This window comes from Trachinotus anak, unplaced genomic scaffold (assembly GCF_046630095.1).
Source record: "Trachinotus anak isolate AG129_WGS33_773 ecotype Australia unplaced genomic scaffold, CSIRO_AGI_Tana_v1 ptg000032l, whole genome shotgun sequence".
Classification (NCBI taxonomy): Eukaryota; Metazoa; Chordata; class Actinopteri; order Carangiformes; family Carangidae; genus Trachinotus; species Trachinotus anak.
Genome location: NW_027273883.1, coordinates 17,249,432 through 17,274,686, shown reverse-complemented (window position 1 = coordinate 17,274,686; position 25,255 = coordinate 17,249,432). Strand labels below are relative to the sequence as shown.

Genomic DNA, 25,255 nt, shown 5'->3' with positions numbered 1-25,255 from the left:
GAGCTCACTTTTACTGTCTCTTCAATCGAACATGTTGAAAAGTAAAAAGTGTCTTCAGTCTTTTCTAAAATATGACATCTTAGCAAACATTTTCATCAGATCCAACTGTTCCCCTCCTCTTCTCCACTTGTTGAAAGTTGTGTGCCTGCAGAGAGTTAGTAACTGTTTGACATGAGGTTCAAAGATCGGTGTGAATAATTGTACCGACACACATTTCAAATTTCTTTGTCAAATTACCTCTGTAAAAAAGGCCTTCCACCTCAGTTAGTGTTCATTGTTCAGTTAAGATAGCATTTGAACTTCTTTGAGATATTGGTCCAAACTTTACAAAAAGATGACCTGAGGTTGGATTTGTAAAAACCTTTTGTGCTGCTGTAGTATCCAGATGTCTGCGCAGGAGTGAAAGCCTTCATTCTGCAATCAGAGGAGCCTTCTTCTTCTTTTCTACCTCTTTGCCCCAGTCTGTTCGCTTTCCAACTTCAACCAATGTTAAACTTTCTATTCTTCTCCCAGAAGCTTAATGAAAGGAAGTTTCTTTTTTTCTTTGGTACATTTTCTCACCAAACAACAAATTAAATCCTCATTCAGAGCATATGGCAGGAAGTCCAAAGACTTCAGGCCTCACTAAATATTGTTGAGACCATAAAGTCAAACGACACAAGACAGATATAGTAATTACACCTGATGTTATAGAACAGAGTGTGTGTGTGTGTGTGTGTGTGTGTGTGTGTGTGTGGGTGGGGGGGGGGGGGGGGGTTCACTGTGCAAACACACACACTGAGGAATATGACTGAACGAGTGCGTGTTTGTGTGTATTCACTGTGAATGTGTGTGTGGTAGGTACAGTTGAAATCCATGACTTGAACACCTTGTAAAATGTGTAAGTGAATGGGGTTTAGTGCAGTTTAGAAATAAGTGAACAGCTTTCAAGGGAAGTGCATGGGATTTTCAGCGGAGAGTTGAGCAGCTGGTCTTTGGTGATACAGTGAGATTCATATGTCTGCATCACAACTACTGTACTGGCATCGTCTAAATGAAGTGGAGAGTGGGAGTCACAATTTAAAAAAATGTAGTTGCTTCTGTATGTGCATGCTTTCACTTTCTCTCAAGCATGAGCCAGGAAAATGGAAAGTAAAATCAGACAGATGGTGGAGGGTGGCCCCTCATTTGGACATTTTGGTTTAACTTAAGCAACAGCAAACCAGTGTGAAACCTGGTTTCAAATGAAGGCTCAAGTAGCAAGCGGCCTATCCTCTCCAAGTTCTTATCATGCTATTGAGGTTATTGTGCAGAGTTGGCTGCGTTGGTGCTGTAATGGAATAAAAACATGACCCACGGGAATGCAGACACATTTACACACTTCCAGTGTAATGATCGCATGGACTCCACCCCATTTATTTTCCCCTCTGCTGGAAACACTTACAGCTCTATTTCTGGCCCCAGTGACGTTTGTCAATGAGTTTACATTTCCTTCTTCCAGGCTGTCTTTGCAAATGTTAACGGAAAACACATTACCCACTAAAAATTATATTTATGTAATAGCTGTGTGATTATTATTTTCAATTTAGTCAGTGTAGTCAGTGAATTTAGGAAATGTATAAAGACCTCAGAAGATAGATGTGAGCTTGTGGCAACATAATTACACTCTCATTTCAAATTCATCTTGTTTAAGGTAATTTTCCCCTTATCTCTTTGTCACTTGGGCTCCAACTAATGATTGTTTTCATTATTGTTTAGCCCATAAAATGTTGGAAGAAAAATGGATGTGAATCAGAGTATCAAAGACCCCATGGAGACATCTTCAAACAGTTGTTTTTTCTACGGCCAACAGTCCAAAGCCAAAGATATCCAATTAGAATAATATAAGAGCCTCATATTTTAGATCATACAACTACAGAATGTTGGGTATTTTTGCTTGATAAACAATGTGTGTGTCCCTGTGTCACTTTCGTCATAGTATTAAGTGAGGCTCTGTAAAGCCTAAAACCCGATAGGTTTTTATTTAGAGTTAAGGGTTTGATATCAGCCCTGCAACATTAGATGAATGTATTACACCCGATTAGGTCTTATCATGCTTTAGTTACACACCTAACAATATATACATGGTTTCATTAATTTTGTAATAAGGAGTGACAGTGGGAAGTTGTTTCATTTCTGAATATGGGACTATTCTGTACAGTTGCTGTATTTTCATTGATAGTAAGCAGGGATCACAGTGAGCAGAAGGTTTACAGCACCAGTTGCTTTGCTAAATGTGTGTTACTGGAAAGGAGATAAGAAACTTGTAGAAAACACAAGCACCTGTGCTGACCAATCACAGTTCATGTAGTCCTCATGTGGTACCTTTGTAGCTGCTGTAGCCCTGAGCTGATGAGTGGTTACATTGTTCAGGCTTTGTGGCTATGGTGGTTATTAGATTCCAAGACTAGGAAGGAGATTGTCGTACGTAACAGTGCCGACTCAAAGACTCCTGCTATTGAAAGCTGACAAAGCAAGGGTGAATATAACTGAGCCTAAACCTTCCTGACACTGACAAAACATAACACTGCTGGATGTAGGAGTCACTGGTGTTGTGTTTAAGACTTTCTCTGTCGATATGTGTTTCTACCGTACTTAAATCTGAACCAAAGCTTATCCCTGACCCAAACAAGTTGTCTTATGAGATGCATGACCTGCCTTCAATCTTACCTCAACCCAAACCAGTTATCTCTGCAACACGTTACCATAATATAACCTAATCTCTAACCCTGGCCACAGAGCGTAGGAGAAGGTTCATCGTGCGCAGGTTCATCATGCTTTGCAGCACAGAAGATGAGTTGTGTGTTAGTGTGAATCCTTGTAAGCAGACTAGTCTATATCAAAGTGTAATTGTTAGATTTTTCTTTTGAAATTTGCATCCTACGTGTTCCCTTGTGTCATTTCAGTTTAGTAAAAGCATGGCTCCTAAGAAAACCAGACAGGATTCAGAAGGATGCAGTCTTTGCATCGCATTGAATTCACATGTACGTTTTTTTTTGTAATGATGCGTTTTAACAAACATCAGCGTCAACAGTTTCCCTTCTTTAATTTGATCTGACTGTGTGGGTTATTCTACTGTGCAATTGGGTCACGTTGTCTCCGTGGGTCCATTGAGGACACTCTCACATCACCCCCATCTCCTCCTCTGTGTTATGTGTCAGCCTGTCATCTCTCCTCCACAGGTTGGCGGTTAGGCTTGTTACACTGTCTCATAGGGGTCTATAGTGCTTCTCCCAAGAATAGTTCACATGCTGCATTACAAATGCCACCAGCCATATGCCAATTATACGCGGCTTGTACAGTGGGATATGCCAATTAAACATCCAGAGCATACCGGGGATTCAGAACATTCAGGACATAGACAGCGTGGTAAGCGCCCACTTTATCTCTGCTTCTCTTTTTCTGTCTTTCATTGAAACATGTGTCCTGTTTTCACTTTTCTTCTCCCCTTCTCGAGCCTGAAAACATGAGGAATTCAAAATAGTCATAAAGCCTCCAGTGATTCAGAGTTTGACTTTTACAAGTAAAGCTTTCTGTTTTACTGCTTGGAAAGTTTCTCAGGTGGCCCGGCAGCATCGGTTGTGACCATGCTATCTGGAAATACTGAGAGCTGTGGGGGTAGATTCTGTGTTTTCAGTGCCTGAACTCTCTGCTTCATACTGCTCGCCTGTAGCAGCAGAGACAAGGCTTGAACCATATGAAAGAATACTTTCATTTTAAGACATTAACTGAGAGGCAAAAAGCACCCGAGTCTGTTTTGGCTACTGGCACTTTGACATTTGCTGTGATCATTTCAAGTTGACAGCAGCAACGGCCGACTACTTCATTTTCATACCATTCAGTAACAAAGTAAGAAGTTGTACATCAATTCATTTTACTATGAAACTCAAAGACTTACTTTAAAAAATATCCATTCACCCTTTCATGTCAACCTGAACCAGTATGATGACGCTGTTATTGAGCAGAGTCATAATCAAAACTTTTGTTGCTAAAATAGGAAATGACATGCTGGCAAGTTTCCATAGACTACCCACACATCCTCATGGGTCTTTGCGGCAGAGTTCAAGCACCATTAATACACAGAGCTGTTGCTGAGAATTATCTTTCTGTCTGCAGCCACATGTAGGTTTGTAATACTTACACACGTGTCAGTTCATGAGTATAATTAAACAGTTGATGTTTCTGCTGTGTATCGGAACATCTGCGGTATCCCCACATCCTTCCTCTCAACTATAACAACAAACTATGTCAGCAGCTATTTCAAAACACCGTGCTAGTTACAGGCAACCACTGCTCAAAAGGTTACTGCTGCTCAAATCTGTATGGATTTTACATCAAAAGATGGCTACAAAGTCAAACACAGATTCAAGTCAGATTTTATCTGACCTCTGTGTTGAGAGCAAGAGACCAATTTTTAATTTAAATTTTTAAATATTTACTTAACTTAAATATTTTAAACATAAAAGTTTTTTTTTTCATTATGCATTTAATAAAACAAAGTTTACAGCATACTGTTGTATTGACCTACACTTTTTATTAACACTATAAAATAAGTATGTGCCTCTAACCCCCCACCCTGACCAAAAGTGTCTGCAGAATATTGAAATCTGTGCTGCTTTAAAGTCTCTCTTCAAACTGTACTGTGACTTACTATATTTTGAAAAAGTTTTTTTTCCCTTTCCTTCCCAGTCAAGTACATGCGCGAGGCCACGCCATACGTCAAAAAGGGCTCCCCTGTGTCAGAGATCGGCTGGGAAACTCCCCCTCCTGAGTCTCCCCGCATAGGCAGCCCTCCCATCAGCTTCTCCTCCACATCAGACCCTCCAAGCCCCCCTACCCAGCCCTCCCTGTCTCTGCAGGGTGACAGAAGGTGCATACCACTCAAGATGTGTTATGTAACCCGAGCCATGACCACACCAGACCCTGAGAACAGGTAGGTGACACACACACACACACACACACACACACACACACACACACACACACACACACACACACACATCCTCTTTGCATCCTCATTCTTGAGCAGAAAACAGTTCTCTGGAGATGTCGCTGTCTTATCTGTATCTGTCTGCTGCTCTTGTGCTTATTGCTTTTCATTTACAGACTAATCATTGTTTCATTGATTAACCACTCACATAGTTCAGTCGGCCAATTCACTTGTGATCATTTTTAAACATTTACATCTTTTGTTGGTACAAATTGGCTTGGAGCCAATTGGCTAATTTTCACCCCCCCTTCCAGCACAATGCTGTGATGCGCAACGCCACTATTGATAACTTCTGTGACTATTTGCCATCTCAGTTACAAATTCCATCTGTCTCCATTAAAGCAGCGCTCTATTGTTGTTCAGTCTGAGGAGACTGATGTAAAAGATATAAAAAAGTAACCTGTGTAATATAGTCACTTGCCTCCATGCCACTTTCTACTACTTGTTACCATCAGTGGTGCATCATGGAAGTTGACAGTGCTTCTTCGTCTTCTTCTTCTTCTTCTTCTTCTTCTACTTCTTCTTCTTCTTCTACTTCTTCTTCTTCTTCTTCTTCTTCTTCTTCTTCTTCCTCTCAAATGTCAGTCAACCACTGGAAACGCATTATGTTGTGGATATGTGTTGCAGTGGAAATGGTTACCTTAACTAACCAAAGGTTAACCAATGTTTTTTCTGCTCCTTAACTCAACAAGTTTCAACTGACAGTAAGAAAATAGAAAAGTCAACCCCGTGGGTCTGCAGCTTCTTCTGATATCCTCAAGGGATTACTCACTCGTGTTTCTCAGACTTTTTTAGGCCATTTTCACATTTTTCTTAAAGACAGACGTTTGAAGTAGCGCTGAGATAATTCTCAGTCGGCGGGGGGTGGTCTGTTAGGAGGTGTCATCAAGTTAATTGGTTGGTAATATGACAATGGCCCAAATCAAACAGAATGGGGTAAGAAAGCGATTTACTCTTTCAACTTTTCTTTGCTGTCACAGGCTGTGGATGTGTCCTTTCTGTCCTAGTTGTCTCTCCCTCTGTTTCTCTCTTACCATGTTGTTTGCCTTCCCACTTGTCATACTTTTTTTTTGTGGTTGCTTTTTTATGTCTTGTGTTTTTCAATCACTTGTTTGTGTTTTGCTGTTCCTTTTGTGTTCTCCCACTCTTCTTCCTTTCTTTTCTTTCATGATCTCTCTCTCTCCATCTCTTTCTCTTTCTCTGTGTTCCCAGCTTTCATTGTTGTCTATGTCTGAATCTGTTCTCTTCCATCTCCATCCTCTTCCCATAAGTGTCTCTTTTCTTGATTCTGTGTACCCCAATCCTGCTGTCCCTCCATCCATATGTGCCGCCCTCTGTATATGGATGATTTTAGAAGTTTGAGATAGTTGAACCTCGAGAAACATCAAAGCTTCAGATGATGGAACAAAAACATCAAAGTCAAGTGGCGAGAGTGAGTCTTGACTTCAAAGTTTCCACTGTCTGTATAGACATTGTCAGATGGCTCGACATTGAAACTGTAAAATGTAAATGCTAACACACACAAACAATCAAGAAAACAAACACAAACACAAACAAAATGAAAAAGGAGAACATCTTGCAAGGACAGAGCAGATGGTTCTCTGTTGGCTTGTTACTCTGTGGCAAATTAAAAGCATATTTAATTTACCACTGGAAAAAAGAAAAGATTCAAAAAAGTACATTTCTCTTTACAGATGTAAATGCAATTGTCCCATTTTCTTAGTGGGAATGTGTAGAGTCTGTATAAAGCAAGTTACTGACAGAGATTGTCTGTACTTTGCTTTTTGTCCAGCTCCTTTTTATGAGAATCTTGACTTGAGAAAAATGGAAAGCTTCTTGGTGGAAAACAGCTTTTGAAATTTGATCGGAATGATGTGAGGCAAGTTTGGACAGAAAATGCTTGACATTTAGAGGTTTTACAGATATTCATGAGGACGTGACTGGAGCTTCACTTCACTAAGCATAAAGCTGTTGTTTCACTGGTCAGTTGCTCCATATTTTCCTTTAAAAAAAAAAAAAAAAAAAAAAAAAATCTTGAATGAAATTTAATTATAGCTGTCAAAATGCTGACAAAGTCTATGGTGAAACTTTGAGCTGCACATTAACAAATCTTGGATGATGTATTAAACTGTTTTAGAGCACAATACGGTTGAACATTCACTTTGTTTGCAATAACTTTGACTTTATTGGTCAGCGAGTTATACAAGGAGTCTCATCTTGTGACAAGGTGAGGTTTGCTTCACACAGATAACAGATAAAGCCGTAGGGCAGATTCACTGGCAAAATTGAAGTCCTTGGTCAAATTAACCTTGACCAGCATGTTTTTTTATGAAGTTCCTTCCTTACTCTTGCAGCCAGGACAAATTCCCGTTTGACTCACTAGTAAATATTTAGTAAATGTTTGAACAGGCAGACGCCCAAGTTAAAATCTATGTTTAATCCATGTAACTTAAAGAGAAATGTCACATTGTTGCATTTATACCAGACGGTTAAAGATTGCAGGGCGATACTAAACCCTCTCCCTGTTTTTCTGATTTTGGTTTCGGGACTGAAATGGTTTAAGGCTTTATTTTAAATGTGAGAGAAATCCTGCTTATCATTTTTTAAAACTAAAGTCAGTGCAATGTTGCATCCCTCTGAGGGTTTCTCTGTTCACTTCAGCAGATGTTGTTTGAACCCTGTGTAAGCCTGAGAGGACAGAATGATATGAGGAGGGGCGAGATGAGAGAAGATGATAAAAGACAATGAAAGAGCGGTGAGGAAGTAGAGTGGACATGCTGAAGAAGAAGTTTTCCTCACCTTTACATAAACTGTGCATGAGGATATATGAGATGACAGATGAAAAAAAAAAAAAAAAAGATATAGTTACACCCTTATCATTTTTTACAGCGCATATTAAAATGTTATGAGGAGGTGTGGAGAGACAGGGCAAGAGGAGGTGAGAAGGGGTGGAAGAGAGAAAGAGACAGAAAGAAATTGTGAAAGAACAGGTAACGTATAGATGAGCAAAGATAAGGAAAACGGGAAGATACAGAGACAATAGAAGGAAATGGATTCAGCTCCTAAGATGGATGAAATCTGTCTCTTTCTTCTTTCACCCTTCATCTGTGTCATTTCTGAAGCAACAGACTTGAAACCCTGTGTGAGTGTGTGAGACTTGAGTGTCCACAGAAAACATGTATGGCTGTGTAGAAAAGGAAGAGATGACTCCTGGCAGAACCAGCATGGTTCCTCACAGTATGACATTTTCTACAGCACCGTACTCCAGTTTAACCTTGACAAGTATTTAAAGGAAGAAAAAAACCTTTCTGTAAAAGTTTTCTTTAATCCTCAATTTTCTTTCACCCAGGTAAGTGTGGAAAATTGAGCTTGAAACTAAAATGATACAACCTCTTATTTACTCTCTTCTACAGCTTGAGGCAGTCCAACTGTTAGCTAAAGATCCTCCCAGACAAATATTTACACACTATTCAGTGTAGGAGGCATGGTTTGAGACCTTGTGTTGGTGTCAGAGCTGTAGACCTGAGTCCTGACAGTTGGACTGAAACTTATTAGAAAGAAAAGAATTTAAAGGGGCACTCCATCAACTTTTACAAGGTAGTTTGCTCATCAGTAGGAGTACTATGGTTTGTCTAGTGGGAAACCCATGGCTTCATATTTTACTGAATGCGGGTGTTAAGATGGCAGAGGGGGTAACAACAATTAAGTTGTAGGGCTGCAAGTCAGGATTATTGCTAGGTGCAAGGACACGTCCTCAGGTAGCTTGTTATGTCTGACCCACAGTTCAAAACTCAAAGATGAGTTGACTACAAGAATAGTCGGGGATGACTAAGCAACATCAGTAGCCCTGTAGCTTCGTGTAGCCATGTCATGTTTAGACTTGGTAAAATCCCAGAATGGGACAGAAAATAACTAACACAGTGACTCACGCGGCCACGTATCTTGAATAGTTCATTTTTAGGCCTTTTCTTTGAAAGGGCTCAGCTAACTACAAAATGCTATTTCACAGCTTTCAGACAAAATGTTTGAATGTCATTTTTCGGCAGAATCCAGACACCTTACAGACTTGCCGCTGACTTGCAATTTTCCTATTAAGATTTAAGGACTTGACACTTCACTTGAATCTTGTTTTGACTCAAGACTTCAAACTTGACTTGTCACAAAGGATGTAAAAACAGCTCTGGTTGGAGCCTCCGTGTGCTTTGTTGTCACAACAATTAATCTTTGTTGCGTCATCTCTGGATTTAAACAGAGGTGGGAGTGGGCCAGAACAAATAATTAAACTGTTGTGAAATCTGTGTTTTCATGTTCTCTGTTACACATATTAAATTGCTTAACTCCAGAAGGCTTATATTTAGTTTTCGTTTATTGAAGACATGAGAATTTCCACAGTGTTGTAACTTCTATTATTGCTTTAAAATGGTTTCTTTCATGGAGCTGTTTGTTCATCAGTGAATATTTAGAATGCAGTAATTGCACATGTATGCTGAAACACACCTACCAAGCTCCAATACATCTATGCTACATGTAGTGATAATCCTGTGAGGACAACTACCGTTTGAACAATGGAGAGCCTGATCGTCATGCAAGCAGGACCAGACTATTTACATATTCATCCACATCCACCTATCGTTCACCTATCAGTCATCCACTTTGTGTACTGTTCTCCTGGTGATTCCCTGTGTTCCCCACGTCTGTGTCATGCACCCAAGAGATGAGATAACTTAGCCTCAAAGTCTGATACGGTCTAGTATAACTCGTGGGAGTCAGAATGACACCATCCTTAAAGAACGTCCTCTGCCAAACACACATCTGGTCTTGGAGTCTCCCCCCTCCTTCCCCTTCTACTCACCCCTGTCCTGTCCTTAAGCAACGCGCCTTTTGCAGGCTTTAGTTCTATTTTTAACCCAGAGTAACGCACCTGCAGCTGATGTAGACGGTCTCTCCCGCCTGCGAGGGTTTGATGGAAGAGCAGATTCATCAAATTCACTGGGGCTTTTCCTGGATTCCAGTCTGTGAATAAAGAAATCTGCTAAGAAAGCATGTTTGCAGAGTTGAAACCACCGTGGTTTCTTTTTTTATACAACAGGAGCACCTGGACAGTGGAGAGCCGTTCACACAGATGCAAGATTGTTTTATAGTTGTTGGCAAACTCACTGAATCAAGAAAGCATTTCAATTTATGTTATGAATTGAAACTGAACCTGTACTCCCAGAGAATGGCCTCAGGGGCTTCCTGCAGCAAGTTTTACTGACTCTACTGATGCCCTATTCCATTCAGTGCACCACAGCCTCATGATGATATGCAGTTTAAAAGATTACATCTCTATTTTCTGCCTACCTTAAAGGTTTTTTATGACAAATTATGACAAGCGCTTGAGTTCATATTCTTCAAACACACTGATGCGCACTGAACACTAGTTTCCCATGTCTTGTCCTCTAAACCTTAGAGTCAGCCATAATTTGTGCGTTTGTGATATTTGTAATTTGTGTATCAAAGTTAATTGTTACTTGGTTTATTTATTTGCTTCTTCCAGAAAGAACAGTGGGCATTTAAGTGGTGCTTCAGCATACCTGTTCAAAGTATTTTTGCTTCTGGTTTTACTCTGCAGCCATGAGCACTAAATGCATTGATGCAACAATATGAAGCAAGAGCACACTGCATTGTGCACGGTAAAGGCTGCTACATGTACCTTCTTAAAATTCATATTCACTGAGAACACAATCAAAGAGCCATTCAGTAAGATGGAGAAGCATCCCACAGATGTATTTCTCTCGAGGCCAGAAATCCTCCCATATGATATAAGCAGATTAGTTATGGAAATTTAGTGGGAGACAGTATTGTGTCATGTGGCCCACAGAAGATGCACAAGCAAAGACTGTTTCATGATTTCAATTGACTTGAATAAACTCAAATTTCACTGCACTTCATTCCATTGTTGTGTCCGAGTGTGTCTCAAGTGGATGAGACAAATAAGCATCTCTTGAAGCTGAATATTTGGCTGCTAAAACTATGATTTCAGACTGAATTGAGTCAAATTGGGTCTGCTTGATACGGCTAGCAATTTCAATATTCAAGAAGGATTTTTTTTCTTCTAACATTGGGAACTACAAGAGTTTTAGAGCCCCTCAATGATAACTGAGAGGTTAAAGCTGTTTGAACTTTTCTTATCATCTCTTCCAGACAACTGGAGCTACACTCCCCTGACGCCAGACACACAGTGGTGCTGCGGTGCCCAGACCAACCATCTGCCCTGTCCTGGTTCTCTGCCATGCACTCTGTCACATCCACATTGGCACAGGTCTGTCTTAGATTTCATTGACTTTACAGGTGACTCTCATCATCAGTGTGACCATTAGAATTAGATATTTCAATGGCCGTGATTCAGCTCCTGCAGAGCTGCTTTGAATCTAATGTGTCCTGAACAATCATCTATCCTAAAAACTGTCATCCCACCACAGCGGGCGCTGGCAGAGGTCATCCAGAACACAGCCAGGACGGGGGTCGCTGGCAGCAAGGAGATACGACACCTGGGATGGCTGGCAGCAAAGGTAGGAGTTGGTGTGTGTGTGTGAAAGAGACAAGGAGTGTAAAATGCTGTAAAAACTGTAAAATCATACACATACACATAAGTGTGTGAGTGTGTGTGTATATAACACCAATTCTTCTAGCTTTCTCACATTTTTAATAGGGAACCTTCTCACTTTTTATTTTTGTCAATATGTTGTGTAGGTGTGTTTGTGCATGTGTGTGCTCTTGTGCTATCTTTGTGATATGTTTGGAAATTGAGGACATTTTAGCTGATTCTCTCGTCATCAAATGACTGTTAAAGGCTAAAATTTGCCACCACACATGTGAAACTTGACTGACATGAAATATTTTTTGAAGATACATGTCATTTATTTGACATAGTTCTTAAAGTTGTGTTTCTTTTGTATTGCCTATTTATTAAGCTCATTTGTAGGTGTGGTCTAAAAGTGGTCTCTTATTAATTGATCTGTTGCATTTATTTTGAGTTGTCTCACGTCCACATATCTGGCCAGTTGCTGCATAAAGTTTGCATGAATGTCAGATTGTCTGTTTTGGAAAGATTGTTGAGCGCCAACCCCACCTATTTTGATGTGGGACAACTGTGAGGGAAGCGGGTATCAGGGGATGTTCAAGCATCTGAAGAGCAATTCTGCTGAAGTTTAATAATAGAATAATAATAGTTGAAATTTAGGGTAAAGCTTGGAGTTTGACATATAAAGTAGCTGTGCCTGTTGAGGTTACAAGCTCAGGAATACATTATGGCAATGAGGGTCCTCACAAGTATAGAATCACAAATGTGTGTGTGTGTGTGCACATACCTGTGTGCGCATGCATATTTTGTGCATATCTGCTGTACACACAGATGCACACATTTTTTGAAATTCACACAAGCTAGTACACAGCTAAAGCTCCACTCTCTCTTTCACATACAGACACACACCTGTGCAAACATATCCATACACACACACACACACACACACACACACACACACACACACACACACACACACACACACACACACAAACATACCTGTCTAATTTAGTACTCATGAATTTGCCAATATTTGATCCAACAAATGCAGTACAATACTGTTACTTAGCAACATATTCTCATTATGTTAAAAAGCCGACCCTTGACCCTCTAAATCCCACGTTATGATTGGCTGAGGCAGGACTTCAAAGAGCAGCTTAGGATTCCATGGCTGGGCTGCAGATAAGCTCTCATAATGAGAATAGTTATGGAGCATTGTAAAATGAAATACGGAGCTTGTGTGTGTGCGTGCGTGCGTGCGTGTGTGTGCACGCACTCTAAGTTAAGAGATGAACAGTGTGTGTTTCTGAAGGGAAAGTGAGGTTTCTGCTCATTAGGAATGATGAGTGGGAGAGAGGGCACGGCAAAGCAAATGTTTTGAAAGCATACCTGCGCCTGCACACCAGCCACCTTTATCTTTAGATGTTCCTCCTTTCAATAACATTAAGCAGAAATTTAGAGTGAAATACTGACAGAGACAGAAAGAATAAGAGTGTGTATGAGAGAGAAAAATAACGGTTGCGGTCACAGTTGACGTGAGAGGTGAAATTCCTCTCCCAGACACAACATTGATTTCATAAAGCAGCTCACTGGCACACAACCATTGATATCTCTGATAAAATACCGGCTTTCATTTAAAAACCTGAGGGCACTTGTTAGTATTTGTGATAAATATGAGAGGGCATAGGTACATCAAATCCTGCAGCATCAAATTAATCAAGGTTGTGCATGATTCAAATTCAAATTGAGCAAACGTGTAATTAACTGAAATTATATTACAATTTTAGGAATCAGTTGAAGATCAGTTGATACTATTGAGAAAATTACCACTTACTGCTCAGTAATCACTTTAATGTTATTACTGCAGACTGGTAATTTGAGCACTTAACAAAACAGTGAAATAATCCATTAGAAAAATAACTAACATTTGCAGCCATCTTTGTTTCCTTTTTTCATTTGAGTAGCACAGTCCCCCATGACCCTGCACAGAACAAGTGGGTATAGAAAATGGATAAATGGAAGCAGCTGTTATTGTTTATCTGTTTGTTCTGCAGACAGAGAGTGAGAAGCAGTGCTGGAGGCCAGTGCTGGTGGCAGTGACAGAGAAAGACCTCCTGCTGTATGACAGTCTACCACGAGGCAAGGAGGCCTGGCAGAGCCCTGCACACACTTATCCACTTTTAGCAACACGGTACGTCCAACATCATACATACAAACATCAAGACACACACAGAGAATAGATTTTATGGAGACGACTGTATTAGGTAATTCAATGTATTTTGATATTAAAACCAATACTCAATCTATAGTTATAAAAAAAAACAGATATTGCTTTTAGTCTCTTTGCTGCTGACATGACTTGTGCACGGCTTTTTGGCCTAGTAAACACATTTTTTTGCTCCTTGATAACATCATATAACATAACTTTCTTGTGAGATGTTTTGTCAAAACAAGATATTTTCTTGATTATAATTATAAAAATGTGGTCCTTCTATATAGTACATGACAGTATATGAGTATCTGTGTTTATTCAGTCTGGTCCACTCTGGTCCTGACCGGGGGTCCCCTCACTCTGGCACGGAGCTGTTCTTTGCCACTCGGACTGGCACACGACTCGGCATCGAGACTCACCTGTTCCGGGCCGAGACCACCAAGGATCTGTCCCTGTGGACCAGACACATAGTCAATGGATGTCACGCCTCAGCTGAAATGATCAAAGAAGTCACTACGAGTGAGTGCCGATGCATAACACATGAAAAGATTCAGATTCAGTAACACAGGCACCTTTAAAATGGGTGAAAACATGTAGAAACACACACACCAATCAACCAGAGACAGGAACACACACACAAACGTGTAGCTGTGGATAGAGTGGAGTGAGCAGTACAGGTCACGAGACTGGATGCGTCAGTCGTGCTCAGACATGCTGCAGCAAAACACATCCAGAGGGATTCAAAAGGCTGCAAGGGTAAGTACTGCCTGAGGTCTCGCAAGCCTAAAATAAAGTAGAAATCCAGTGCATAAACCAAAGTGTATACATGCACAAACAGACCGCAGTTCCCTGAGATAGAGGAGAGTTTGTGATATAATTTGACAGCCATATGGAAGATGTGGACAAAGTACTTGCTATTTATAGAAAGGAATGCTATTCTACTATGTTTGTGTGTGTTTGTGTGTGTGTCTGTGTGTGTGTGTGTGTGTGTGTGTGTGTGTGTGTTTGTGTGCGTGTGTGCTGTTTCGCATTGGGTATTGGTCATCCAGGGAATTATCCCCCTCTCTCTCTCACTCCCTCTTTGCCTCCCTCCCTCTCCAAGCACAAAATGTCCTGGGAATTACACTTCTCCCCTGGGTCCCCCTCCTCTCTCCATCTATGATAACACCATGCTAAATTAAGTTTCACTTCAAACTCCACTCCTCCACTCATATATGAGACAGCATGTATCCAGCAGCACGTTACGCTACACCCTTGTTGTCAGCATTTTACAATAGCGAACTCTGTTCTAAATTGTGTCTGCACCCACTGATCCAGATTTAAATGTCACACTGTGATTAGCATAGCAAGGCTTCATTCACGTCTGCAGAGCACAATTCATATTCCACACTCCAAGGTATGTGACAATAATCAGATATTGTATGTCACAGCAGTTTGCTGGGAAATGACTGTTAGGATATCTTATTTAATCCCATGACAAAACGCTTTCTAGACTAAAACAAGCGGCTCCATATCAATATATACATATAAATATAGCAGTGGATCAACAGATACAGTTCTAACCTGAATAAATAGATTTTAGGCCATTTGGGAACAGCGGAAACAAGCTGTAAACACAAACACTGACACGTCACCTTTTTACCAAGTTGATATGCCAAATGCGTTAGCAAATAGTTTCTAATCTATACACTCATTTCATTTCATTCATTTCATTTAGTTTTTATTTCACAGAAATAGAAAACACAATGAAAAGCATATAATCATGATAATCACAATGGGAAAATGGGACACCCCAATAAGCTTCAAAAGCTTGTGAATAGCAGCACAGTAAATACAATGGTCACAGATTACCTATATCCTAAGATTGCCTGTATCCTAATACCTAAAACCCTGAAAGAATAGCTAAATTGTCCAAGACATCTATCCCATCAGTCCACATATTAATTCAATTGGCAAGATGCATAATCAGCAATAAATGGTAAATGAAAAAGACAGCGAAACAGCAAAAAAAAAAAAAAAAAGATATAATCAATAATAACTCAGTAGAGTTACCAGTTCTGAAGAACCCAGCCTTGCAGGGTGTACAGGTTTTAATATATTTTTGTAGCAATTGCTGATTTAAATTCTTTTTAAAAACAGATCAGTGGGGACATTTTTATGGCGTTATCAAGCTCATTCCACACACCTGTGGACCTCTGCAGACCCCACTGAAACTCATGCATTTAAGTTTTTGTTTCTTTCCCTGTTGTTATGGTGAAAAACAATGAAGTTCATCTTACTTATATTTAACGATAACTTATTGCATTTAAACAACGTATCCACCTTAACCATTTCCTCATTTAGGTTATTTTGTAATACACATAAATGTTTGTATTATAAGAATACATTTGTATCATCTGCAACTAAACCCTGTAGAATGTTGGAGGAGGTCACAAAATCATTTATACAAAGAATAAAGAGGAGCGGCCCAAAAATGGATCCCTGAGGAACCCCATATCTGATTATTTTACATTGAGATTTACGACCGTCTATGCATACATTTCCTGTCATACATGTAGCTTCTTAAACAGCTGACTGCTGCACCTCTGTTCCATAATGTTGTAGTTTGCTTAGAAGAATTCAAAGTCAATAGTGTCAAATGCTTTTGATAAGTCCAGAAAAATTCCAATGCCACATTCGCCTTTATCAATGGCGTCATTGATTTTTTTCGATGAGATCAAGAATCACCACACAAGTGGTGCCCTTTTTTCTGAAGCCATACTGTAAAGGATAGAGGATATAGGATTTATTTAAGTAACCACTGAGACAATTTTCTCAAAAACTATGGAGAGTGGGCATTATAGATATGGCTCTGTAGTTGTGCATATCGTTTTTATCACTAGGCTAGACTACAAAGGTACAATTTTAGCAGTCTTTATCATTGCAGGCACAACCCCACTAAACAGAGAAAAGTTTATAGAGTACACAAGTGGCTCCATAATTTCATTAGCAATGGCTTTAAGAACTGCAGATTTCATCTATGCCAGCTGTGTGGGAGCTTTTCAAGTTAGTGATAATTTAATAAACTTTGTTTCTATCAGCTGCCATCAGAAAAAATGTAATCAAATAATTGCCTTGCAAATATTTTCTAAAAGTACCACCCACTAATTGACTAATATTGTTGGAGAGATTTTCAGCTATGGAGGTAAAAATAATTGTTTAAAGTACCAAGTGCTTGCAGATTTTCGCATTGTTGTAAGGTTTTTTCAAAACCTAAGCTTTTAATTTATGATGCGAGTCATCAGTCTTTTTAGCAAGATCAATGAAGAGTACAACAGGAAAGTGATCTGTGTTGTCGGAAAATATGAATGCTGAGTTAAGACAAGCATCATGAACATTTGTAATAATGTTGTCTATAATTGACTTGCATGATGTTGTTACTCTGGTAAATTTATTTATAGTGGAGGAAAAAAGGATGAAGAATATAGAGTGTTAATAAAGTCATTTTTTACATTATCCTCTTTGGAGATATCAATGTTGAAATCCCCAAGAATTAAACAATTCTTCTTATTCTTATTTATACAATATAATAGTTCATCCAATTTATCAAAGTATCAAAAGTCAGAGTTTGGGGGTCAATAGATGACTCCAACAATAAGGTTTTTACCACAGTGACAATCTTCAATAATGAGATCATTACAACTCACTTCTCACAACACAGGTGCAGTTAGGCTGTGGTAACATTGTTGAGTGAAGCACTGGAAAGGACTTTAATTTAGCAAAAAAAAAAAAAAATAGTTATAACTGTCACTGAAAAATAGCTAACCTAGATGCAGTAAACATGGAGTTAAACAACACATTAATCTAACATTCTGATTAGTTTTCTCATATATACAATAAAATATAACAATATGAAGCTTTTAGTCATATTTAGTTCTTTATTTCTTTATATTTGGATGTCCTCCACAGCAATACCACTTGCTACATGGTATGGGATTTTACTGGAGAAGGATGTTTTAGCAAAGTCACCATATGTATGGTCTTAATCACGTTAGAAAATGTGGCAATCAAAATCCACAAAAAGACTAAAGATTATGTCATTCAAAGGGGAGTTGCGATGCTAGAGGCAATCGGGGCTCTTGACCCCCACGAAAAGAACATTGTAAAATTTATGGACAATTTCAGGAACAGTAACCTTTCCTGTCTGGCCTTCAAAATGCTAGACAGGAGCCTTTGGGACCTGATGAAGGAGAGGAAGCGGTTGCAGCTGAGTCTCAATGAAATTCGGCCTGTGACCCACCAGCTACTCGTTGCTTTTGAAGCCCTGAAGAGTATTGGCATCGTGCACACAGACTTGAAACCTGACAACATAATGCTTGTGAACCACAAGGATCAGCCATTCAAGATCAAGCTGATTGACTTTGGTCTAGCCCTTCCAGTGAGCCAAGTGGAGGTTGGAATGGTCATGCAGGCCAATTCATACAGGGCTCCAGAAGTAACCTTGGGTCTCCCCCTGTCTGAATCAGTTGATATGTGGGGAGTGGGCTGCGTCATGGCATTCATGTACTTTGGTATGAACCTCTTCCCTGGCAATTGTACATATCACTGGATGAAAACATTCCTACACTTGTTCGGACAGCCAGACGATCACAAGCTGACTGATGGAAAATACAGCTGGATGTATTTCACCTTGGATGAGGACGAGGACTGGAGACTTAGGACACCAGAGGAGTACGAGGAGGTAACTGGTGTTAAGCCATTAGTTTTTGACAGGGTTTTTGACTTGTGCAGTTATTTAGAGGATGCAGTAAAGAGATGTCCAGCAAAACGCGATGATGTTGAGTATGAAGACAGGATGGCATTTTTAGACCTCCTAAAATGCTGCCTGCATCCAGATACTGATCACAGAATTACTCCCATGGAAGCCCTTAAACACCATTTCATAACAATGGTTCACCTGGGAGATGAACTGGAGACCAGCTCCTATACAGAAGCTGCCCTTCAGTTCATGACCGTTACCCGTGAGGAAAGTTTTGATGAATCAGATTACGACTCAAGTTATGAAGAGTCAGACTCTGAAAAATGTTGTTGCAATCTTTCAAACACTGCTCTCACAACTGACTCGCAGAAAGAGCCATCTAGTTCCGACAAAAAAAGGTTCATTAATTTTTTCTGGTTACGATGCAGACCCTGAGGATTTCAGTGCTGAGGATTCACACACTGAGAATTCCAGAGGTGAAAATGAACAGAGTGAGAGTTACAGTGATGAATGCTTTTCCACTGAGAGCTCTACTGGAAACGATGCTCATATTGAGTCTTCCATTGATGAAGGTAAAGAGCCAGCCACCAGTGATTCAGATGATGGAGACTCATTCAAGCCACACCTCAGTGACAAAGAGGATATTGAGTCAGCCACCGGTAAAGAAGATCAAGAAGATCAACACCAAGAGTGTGATCCTGTGAAATATTACTGTGATCATTCAAACTCTGGTAATGAAGCTGATACCAAGACCTCCATTCAGCCAGGAACCAGTCACCCCAATGATGAAGACCCATCTCCCCCAAGCCCCACTGGCAAAAATGTTATAGAGCCAAGCAAGCCACCTGGACCCTCAGCAGCAACTGACCCTTATGTTGGGGTCAGAGACACAGGCCCTCCCCCAAAGAAGAACCAGGCACCTCTGCCAGCCTCAATGACTATATAATCATTGATTGTTTGCTAGTTGCAAGTAATGAGCATGAAGACAGACCATCAGCTCATGTTGTCCCAACTGATGCAGCCTCCATCCCCTTAAGCATGGAGCTGCAGCCCCCATCAGACCCGTTGATGGTGACGACATCAAGACTGGCCCGGATGGAGCCCGCCAGAAGAATGTATTTCAAAGGATCAACAAATTCTTCCGCAGAGTGAAGAAGTGAGTGGTTTCCATCTTTAAATGTAAAAATAACTCATCTGCAATTATCAAAAAAAACCAAACAAAAAAAATAGGACAGTGCAGTGCCACTCCCCACCACACCCCCTCCACAACTTCATTCAGTCATTCTTATAAATGTCTAGTTATTTAGACCCAGACTTGCATTTATAAGAATGACCATTAGACAGCCCTGTGACATACTTCACCCTTTTCCACCGATGCAGTTCAAGGGTCTCTTTGGAACCAGTGAAAGAACCAGTTCTTTGCCTTTCGACTGCCAAAGCAGTGGTAGCTGTAAGATGTAGACCCATTTCTCTCTCTCTCTCAACCCAACCGGTCAAGGCAGATGGCCGCCCACCCTGAGTCCGGTTCTGTCAGAGGTCTCTTCTAGTTAAAAGGGAGTTTTTCCTCTCCGCTGTTGCCAAGTGCTTGCTCAGGGTGGGGACTGTTGGGTTTCTCTGTCTCAGGTGATGGGGCGGTCACTGATCACTTCATCACTGCTGGTCTACAATTTACATCTTACAGCTGTAAGATGTAGACCCATTTCTCTCTCTTTATCTCTCTCCTCTTGATGTGAACTTTTTTCCAATAAAGATGCCAAAATAAAGTCATTATTTTCATTTATTTATTTTTTTTTGTTTTATTTTCTTGAGAATTTGGGATATGAAAAATGCTTCCAAACTCAATTATGGGATAAGACAATTAAAACTGTGTTTAAGTTGTAATTCTAAAGGTTTGCAGTGAACAAGAGAAATGTTGAAATGATTTGTCACTTGAACGCTGTTGCTAGGTGTAACATTTATTTGATTTATTTATAGAGCACCTTTCAAAACTTTCATTTACAAAAGCCTTTATAGTAAAAAAACAGGAATAAAAGTAATAAATGAAAAACATGATACTAAACCAAGATAAATAATTGAAACAATTTCAATAAATATCATCAGGTAAGAAAAAGCCATAAGATAAAAGTGAATTTTAAGAAGTGTTTTTGATGATGCTGAGTTTACCTGTCTTAGATCCTCATACCATTGAGTGATAAGTTGAGATTTTGGAAACACTATTAGACCCCTGCCAGAGATGGGGAATAGAAAGTTAGCAGATCACTGATATAGGCAGGAGCCTGACCATTTAAGCTACAAAAACAAGCAGTGTTAAATTTACAGATAACCAGAGAAATAAATCATGTGAAGTCATGAACGAAATTTTCACAACTGAAACAAACAGAAGTCAGTAACATCAAGTTACATCCGCTACGAGTCTCAAAGGGCAAGTTCTGTGCACTCAGGCTTTTGCACCAAATATCTCTGAGAAATGCGGCGCAAAAGTGATTTGTACCTCAAGCCATGCCCACCTCATATATAAGGCTGCCTTGGCCGCTGGATCAACATCGCTGCCATGTTGGATTTGTCATAACTTTCAGTAGATTGGACTGTGCTGCATACAGAGCAGCAGGTAGGTAATTACAGTTCAGTGCACCTAAAACTGAACATATGTTATTGCACAAGTAAGGCAGGAACTGCCCCCAGCTATATATCCAGTACGACCTGTGTTTCAGATGACACGTGCAGATTGCGTCATTAGCTGATATATTTAGATATTTAATTTCAAACGTCAACCGCTGCTAACCAGACCAAGTTAACTGTTAAACAGCTAGCCTGCTAACCGCAGCTGGAGACAGCAGTCCTTGTTCTGCTCTGCAGCCTCTGTGAGTTTGGTGTAGCAGAGCAGGAACCACCGTCACCAGCTGTAGTCCAAGGTAGTGGAGTTACAGTCCGCCTACAGAACCAGAGACCATGCTAGCAGGCGAAGCTAACGTTAGCTTATTGTTGTTGCAAGGCTAACACTGATGCTACACCTAACCCAGCTAACGTAAACAGAGACACGAAATAACTTTTAAAAGGTAACTTTTGACTTACTTGTGCAATAACGTCATATGTTCAGTAGATGCACTGAACTGTAATTACCTACCTGCTGCTCTGTATGAAGCACAGTCCTGTCTACTGAAAGTTATGACAAATCCAGCATGGCGGCGACGTTGATCCAGCGGCGTTAATTCCACTGTCACAGGTGCTCAGTTATTGCACCAAAAACAGTTTCAAAGGGATCCAGCATGTTTAAGACTAGAGGGGAAAATGTCAGTGGAAGGAGAGCAGTTAACAATGGCTAAAATATCTGCACCAACCATCCGAAAGACTGCTTTAAAAAAAAAAAAGTGGGAATGCAGTCTGAAGAGCAGGTGGATGATTTCGAAAGTGCAATCAGTGTTTCTGCTGGTAACATTTATGTGTGGCAGCCCGCCATGCCAAAATCTTTGCCAACATGAAAAAAATTAAAATAAAAGTAAAAAAAAAAAAATCTCACCAAAACGCTGTGGGGATTCAGCAGCCTCCCCACCCCCGTGCAGGTATTACTGAAAAAATTAGCTTAAAACAGACGAGGTAAGTTAGGTAAACAGAGCAGGCATCGGGCATTCGTGAGGGAGGACAGCGCGTCTCTCTCCTCCCTCTCTTCAAAAGTTAGGTTAGCTTAACTCTCCTTCATTTCAGGGACTACCTGTCAGTAGCTAGCCTACTATACTTAGTTAGCTACACGACAGAGACATTAGCATTAGCATTCTCCTTTTATCTCCTTTTCTCCATACCAACTCAAAGAGCTGTGCCAATCTGCGCTAACTTGAGTTAACATTTTAACATTTGCTTACGTAGCATACAGTGGGTTACCACGCTATACGTTACGGACGATCAAATGTTTGGTAAATGGGTTTACCAAAGAGATTACAAGACATGGATGTCTGTACCAAATTTAACAGAAATCTGTCCAGTAGATGTTGAGACAACTTTGTGGAGATGATCAAAGTCAGAATCTTCAAGCTACACAGGATTCATCCTGTAGGAACCATGAATGTACAACGTTTTGTCAAACCATTCAGAGGTTTTTAAGATATTTCATTCTAGACCAGGGGGTTAGACTGATATTGCTATTCACAGAGTCTTTCTGCTACCATGGCTAAAAATGTTTGTTTAATTTGTTTAAATTTGTTTCTTAAATTTAGTACTGTGATGCTGATTCATGATACAGGTTAGTGACACAGGGAAAAAGAAAGAGAAAAATAAGAATAGTTTTAAATCTTTATTTCTTACTATTGAATTTCTGTCTCAAACGGACCCCATGCCTTTCCTGAAACAGATTGATGTTAGCACCAAGTCCTTCCTTTTTATGGAAGTAGGAGAGTAATAAGAAGGAGTGTGATAATGCATACAAAGTGCATTCACTCATTTTTCAGCAGTTGCCACTTGAGGAATCGTTGCACTGACCTTGTCAGCTTTTCATCTGTGTAACATCCTGATAAATCATTGCAATGGTTTATTCACTATCAAGGCTTGTGGTAAAGATTGGCTCTGAAGATAGATGAACGCTCAATCACTCACCGGGCAGCAGGACCTTCTTAGAGGGATGTTAAAGGGGAAAGTAATGAAATCAAATTTCAGCCACACTTGGCCTGGTGTCATTTTGGTTATTAATATTTCTAATGTAACTTAGACTTTTCAGAGGTTATATTAATACTTAACACAATTTGCAAGACAAGGAATTTCAAATCACAGCATCAAGGTTGAAACCCTTGTCTGCCCTCTATTGCCTGTCTCACTTCACTGGCTTAGTAAACTAAAATCAATAATCTGAATCAATCCTCCACAGTGTTTCACGAAGAATAATGCAAATAATCAAATTTTGTAAAACACTCAAAACATTTGTTGAAAAAACATCCTACTTGGTCCATTTGGGAACCATCCTGGAGTGTTTTGGTTTTTGTTTAGTTTTTTTAAACTTTGTTTTATTTGCTTTGGACAAAGCCAGGCTAAGCTAGTTTCCCCCAGTTTCCAGTCCATATGGTAAAATAATCCAGGCTAACTGGCTGCTCAAAAGTACCAGAACTTCTGTCTTGTTTCGTCATCTAATGTTTCCAGGGTCAAGAATGAACTTTGAACCACAGGTTCAAGATATTAGTTTAATTATCAATTTCAGATTTATCTGTTTAAAGTCCTACTTGTCCTACTTTCTGTACTTGCACAGTGTTCTTGGTAATGTTGTTGTCGAAGGTGACAGCTGTAGAGCTTGTTAAATTGTCTCAGAGGTTGATTGGGACTCCTTAATGAAAAGGTAAACAGCTTAATGACATGGAGCGCTTCTTTAACTCAGTGGTTGTGGAAAATTAACCCATGAACCCGCTGTGACAACTGAAGTTGAGCGCAGTTGGATGCTGTCTCAAACTATGAAACTCCTCCTAATATCTTTTACGAGTTTAAAACAAATGACCATGAAACCTGAGTTTTTGTCCTGTAATAACCTTTTAGCATTTCCGCTTGTCGTTATGGTAACTTGGTTAGCGTCTCCCTCCTCTCCCACTCTCTCTCTCTTGCCCTCATTCATTCAATTCCTCTCTGTCTCTCAGTTATCACTGTCTGCCCCTCCTTCCCTCCTCCTGTCTTGTCCACTCACCGTCACGCAGAAAGAAGGGCTTTTGTTGGAGCCTGAAAAGCCCCTTTCTCTCACTCTGTGTCTCTCTCTCTCGCTGTGTGTGTGTGTGTTTGTGTGTGTGTGTGTGTCTGTGTGTATTCTGGTGGGAAACCCTGCTTGCCCCACAGATCAAGGCTCTCAGGTGGAAGAGTAGAGTTTCAGGTCTAATTTGCACTCCTGAACACAACAAAGACCCCACACTCTTTGCCCCATTTACCGTAACTGTTATGCCATTAGGGAGACGTTTGTCCTGCCACATTGCTTATACATCATTAGAATAATATTACACATGATGAGATTCATTTTTCATCATGAATGGAAAGTCTTTAGGGTTATGTGGATATTAAACTGGATATTTGACTGCTTGCATGCCTCATTCTTATATTTGATTCACACTTTCCTTCTTATCAACATTATTTCCTAAAGTTGTAATCAACACACCCCTGTTGTTTTAGTGTGGCTCACAGTTGATAAGGAGAGGGTAGATTACTGTAATATGCTGCTCCACTCCTGGTACAACACCTCAACACCTCGTCTGAACATGATGGTTTAAAACCAGAATTGCTTCTATGGTATCACTATCTAAAATATGTGGAATGCTTTATGTTACAATGGACTATTAATGCAATACGAAACAATACAATGATTTTGCTAAAAGTCATATATGGATTATACTTGGTTGCTTGAAAACATGATATTCCTATTATAACCCAGAAGAACAACTTGCACGTTGTTCTTCTCTTTCAATGCACTTTATCATTCAGCAAAGAAATTTCACTCAGAGACATATTAACAGCAAGTAGTGGTATAGTTAGATTTGGTGAAAAGGCTCTGCCGCTGTAATCAACAATAATAAAAATGTAGCATATAAGCAGAAAGAAGAGGTGGTAGAGAGCTGCAACAGTGAACAGTCTGCTCGTTGTACGCCTGGAAGAATACGATTGGATGTTACTAGTCAGTTGTGTCGCCGAACAGCTGATGGTGAAGCATGATTGAAACAGCTGATGCCAGTCAGCCTCTGCAAACAGAAGTCCAATACTCTACCTGAACTAAAGCTAAAGCTC

The 25,255-nt window shown here is 40.0% G+C and overlaps 2 protein-coding genes across 2 annotated transcripts in view; both read left to right on the top strand.

Annotated features, from left to right (window-relative positions):
* Positions 1-25,255, top strand: part of sntb1 (syntrophin, basic 1) — a 43,562-nt gene that overhangs the window by 10,268 nt on the left and 8,039 nt on the right. The window contains exons 2-6 of the mRNA XM_071470451.1: positions 4,708-4,951; positions 11,192-11,309; positions 11,470-11,559; positions 13,625-13,761; positions 14,105-14,301. Coding sequence (XP_071326552.1) covers positions 4,708-4,951; positions 11,192-11,309; positions 11,470-11,559; positions 13,625-13,761; positions 14,105-14,301 — 786 coding nt within the window. The remainder of the gene's footprint in view (positions 1-4,707; positions 4,952-11,191; positions 11,310-11,469; positions 11,560-13,624; positions 13,762-14,104; positions 14,302-25,255) is intronic.
* Positions 14,314-24,808, top strand: LOC139613645 (homeodomain-interacting protein kinase 2-like). The gene is made up of 2 exons (XM_071470452.1): positions 14,314-20,767; positions 20,986-24,808. Exon 1 carries the CDS (start codon positions 17,747-17,749, stop codon positions 18,953-18,955), a length of 1,209 nt encoding a protein of 402 aa, XP_071326553.1. The 5' UTR covers positions 14,314-17,746; the 3' UTR covers positions 18,956-20,767; positions 20,986-24,808.

Bases quoted from the DNA above. Each gene is read 5' to 3' on its own strand.
- LOC139613645 (XM_071470452.1), top strand. From the start codon at position 17,747: ATGGTATGGGATTTTACTGGAGAAGGATGTTTTAGCAAAGTCACCATA.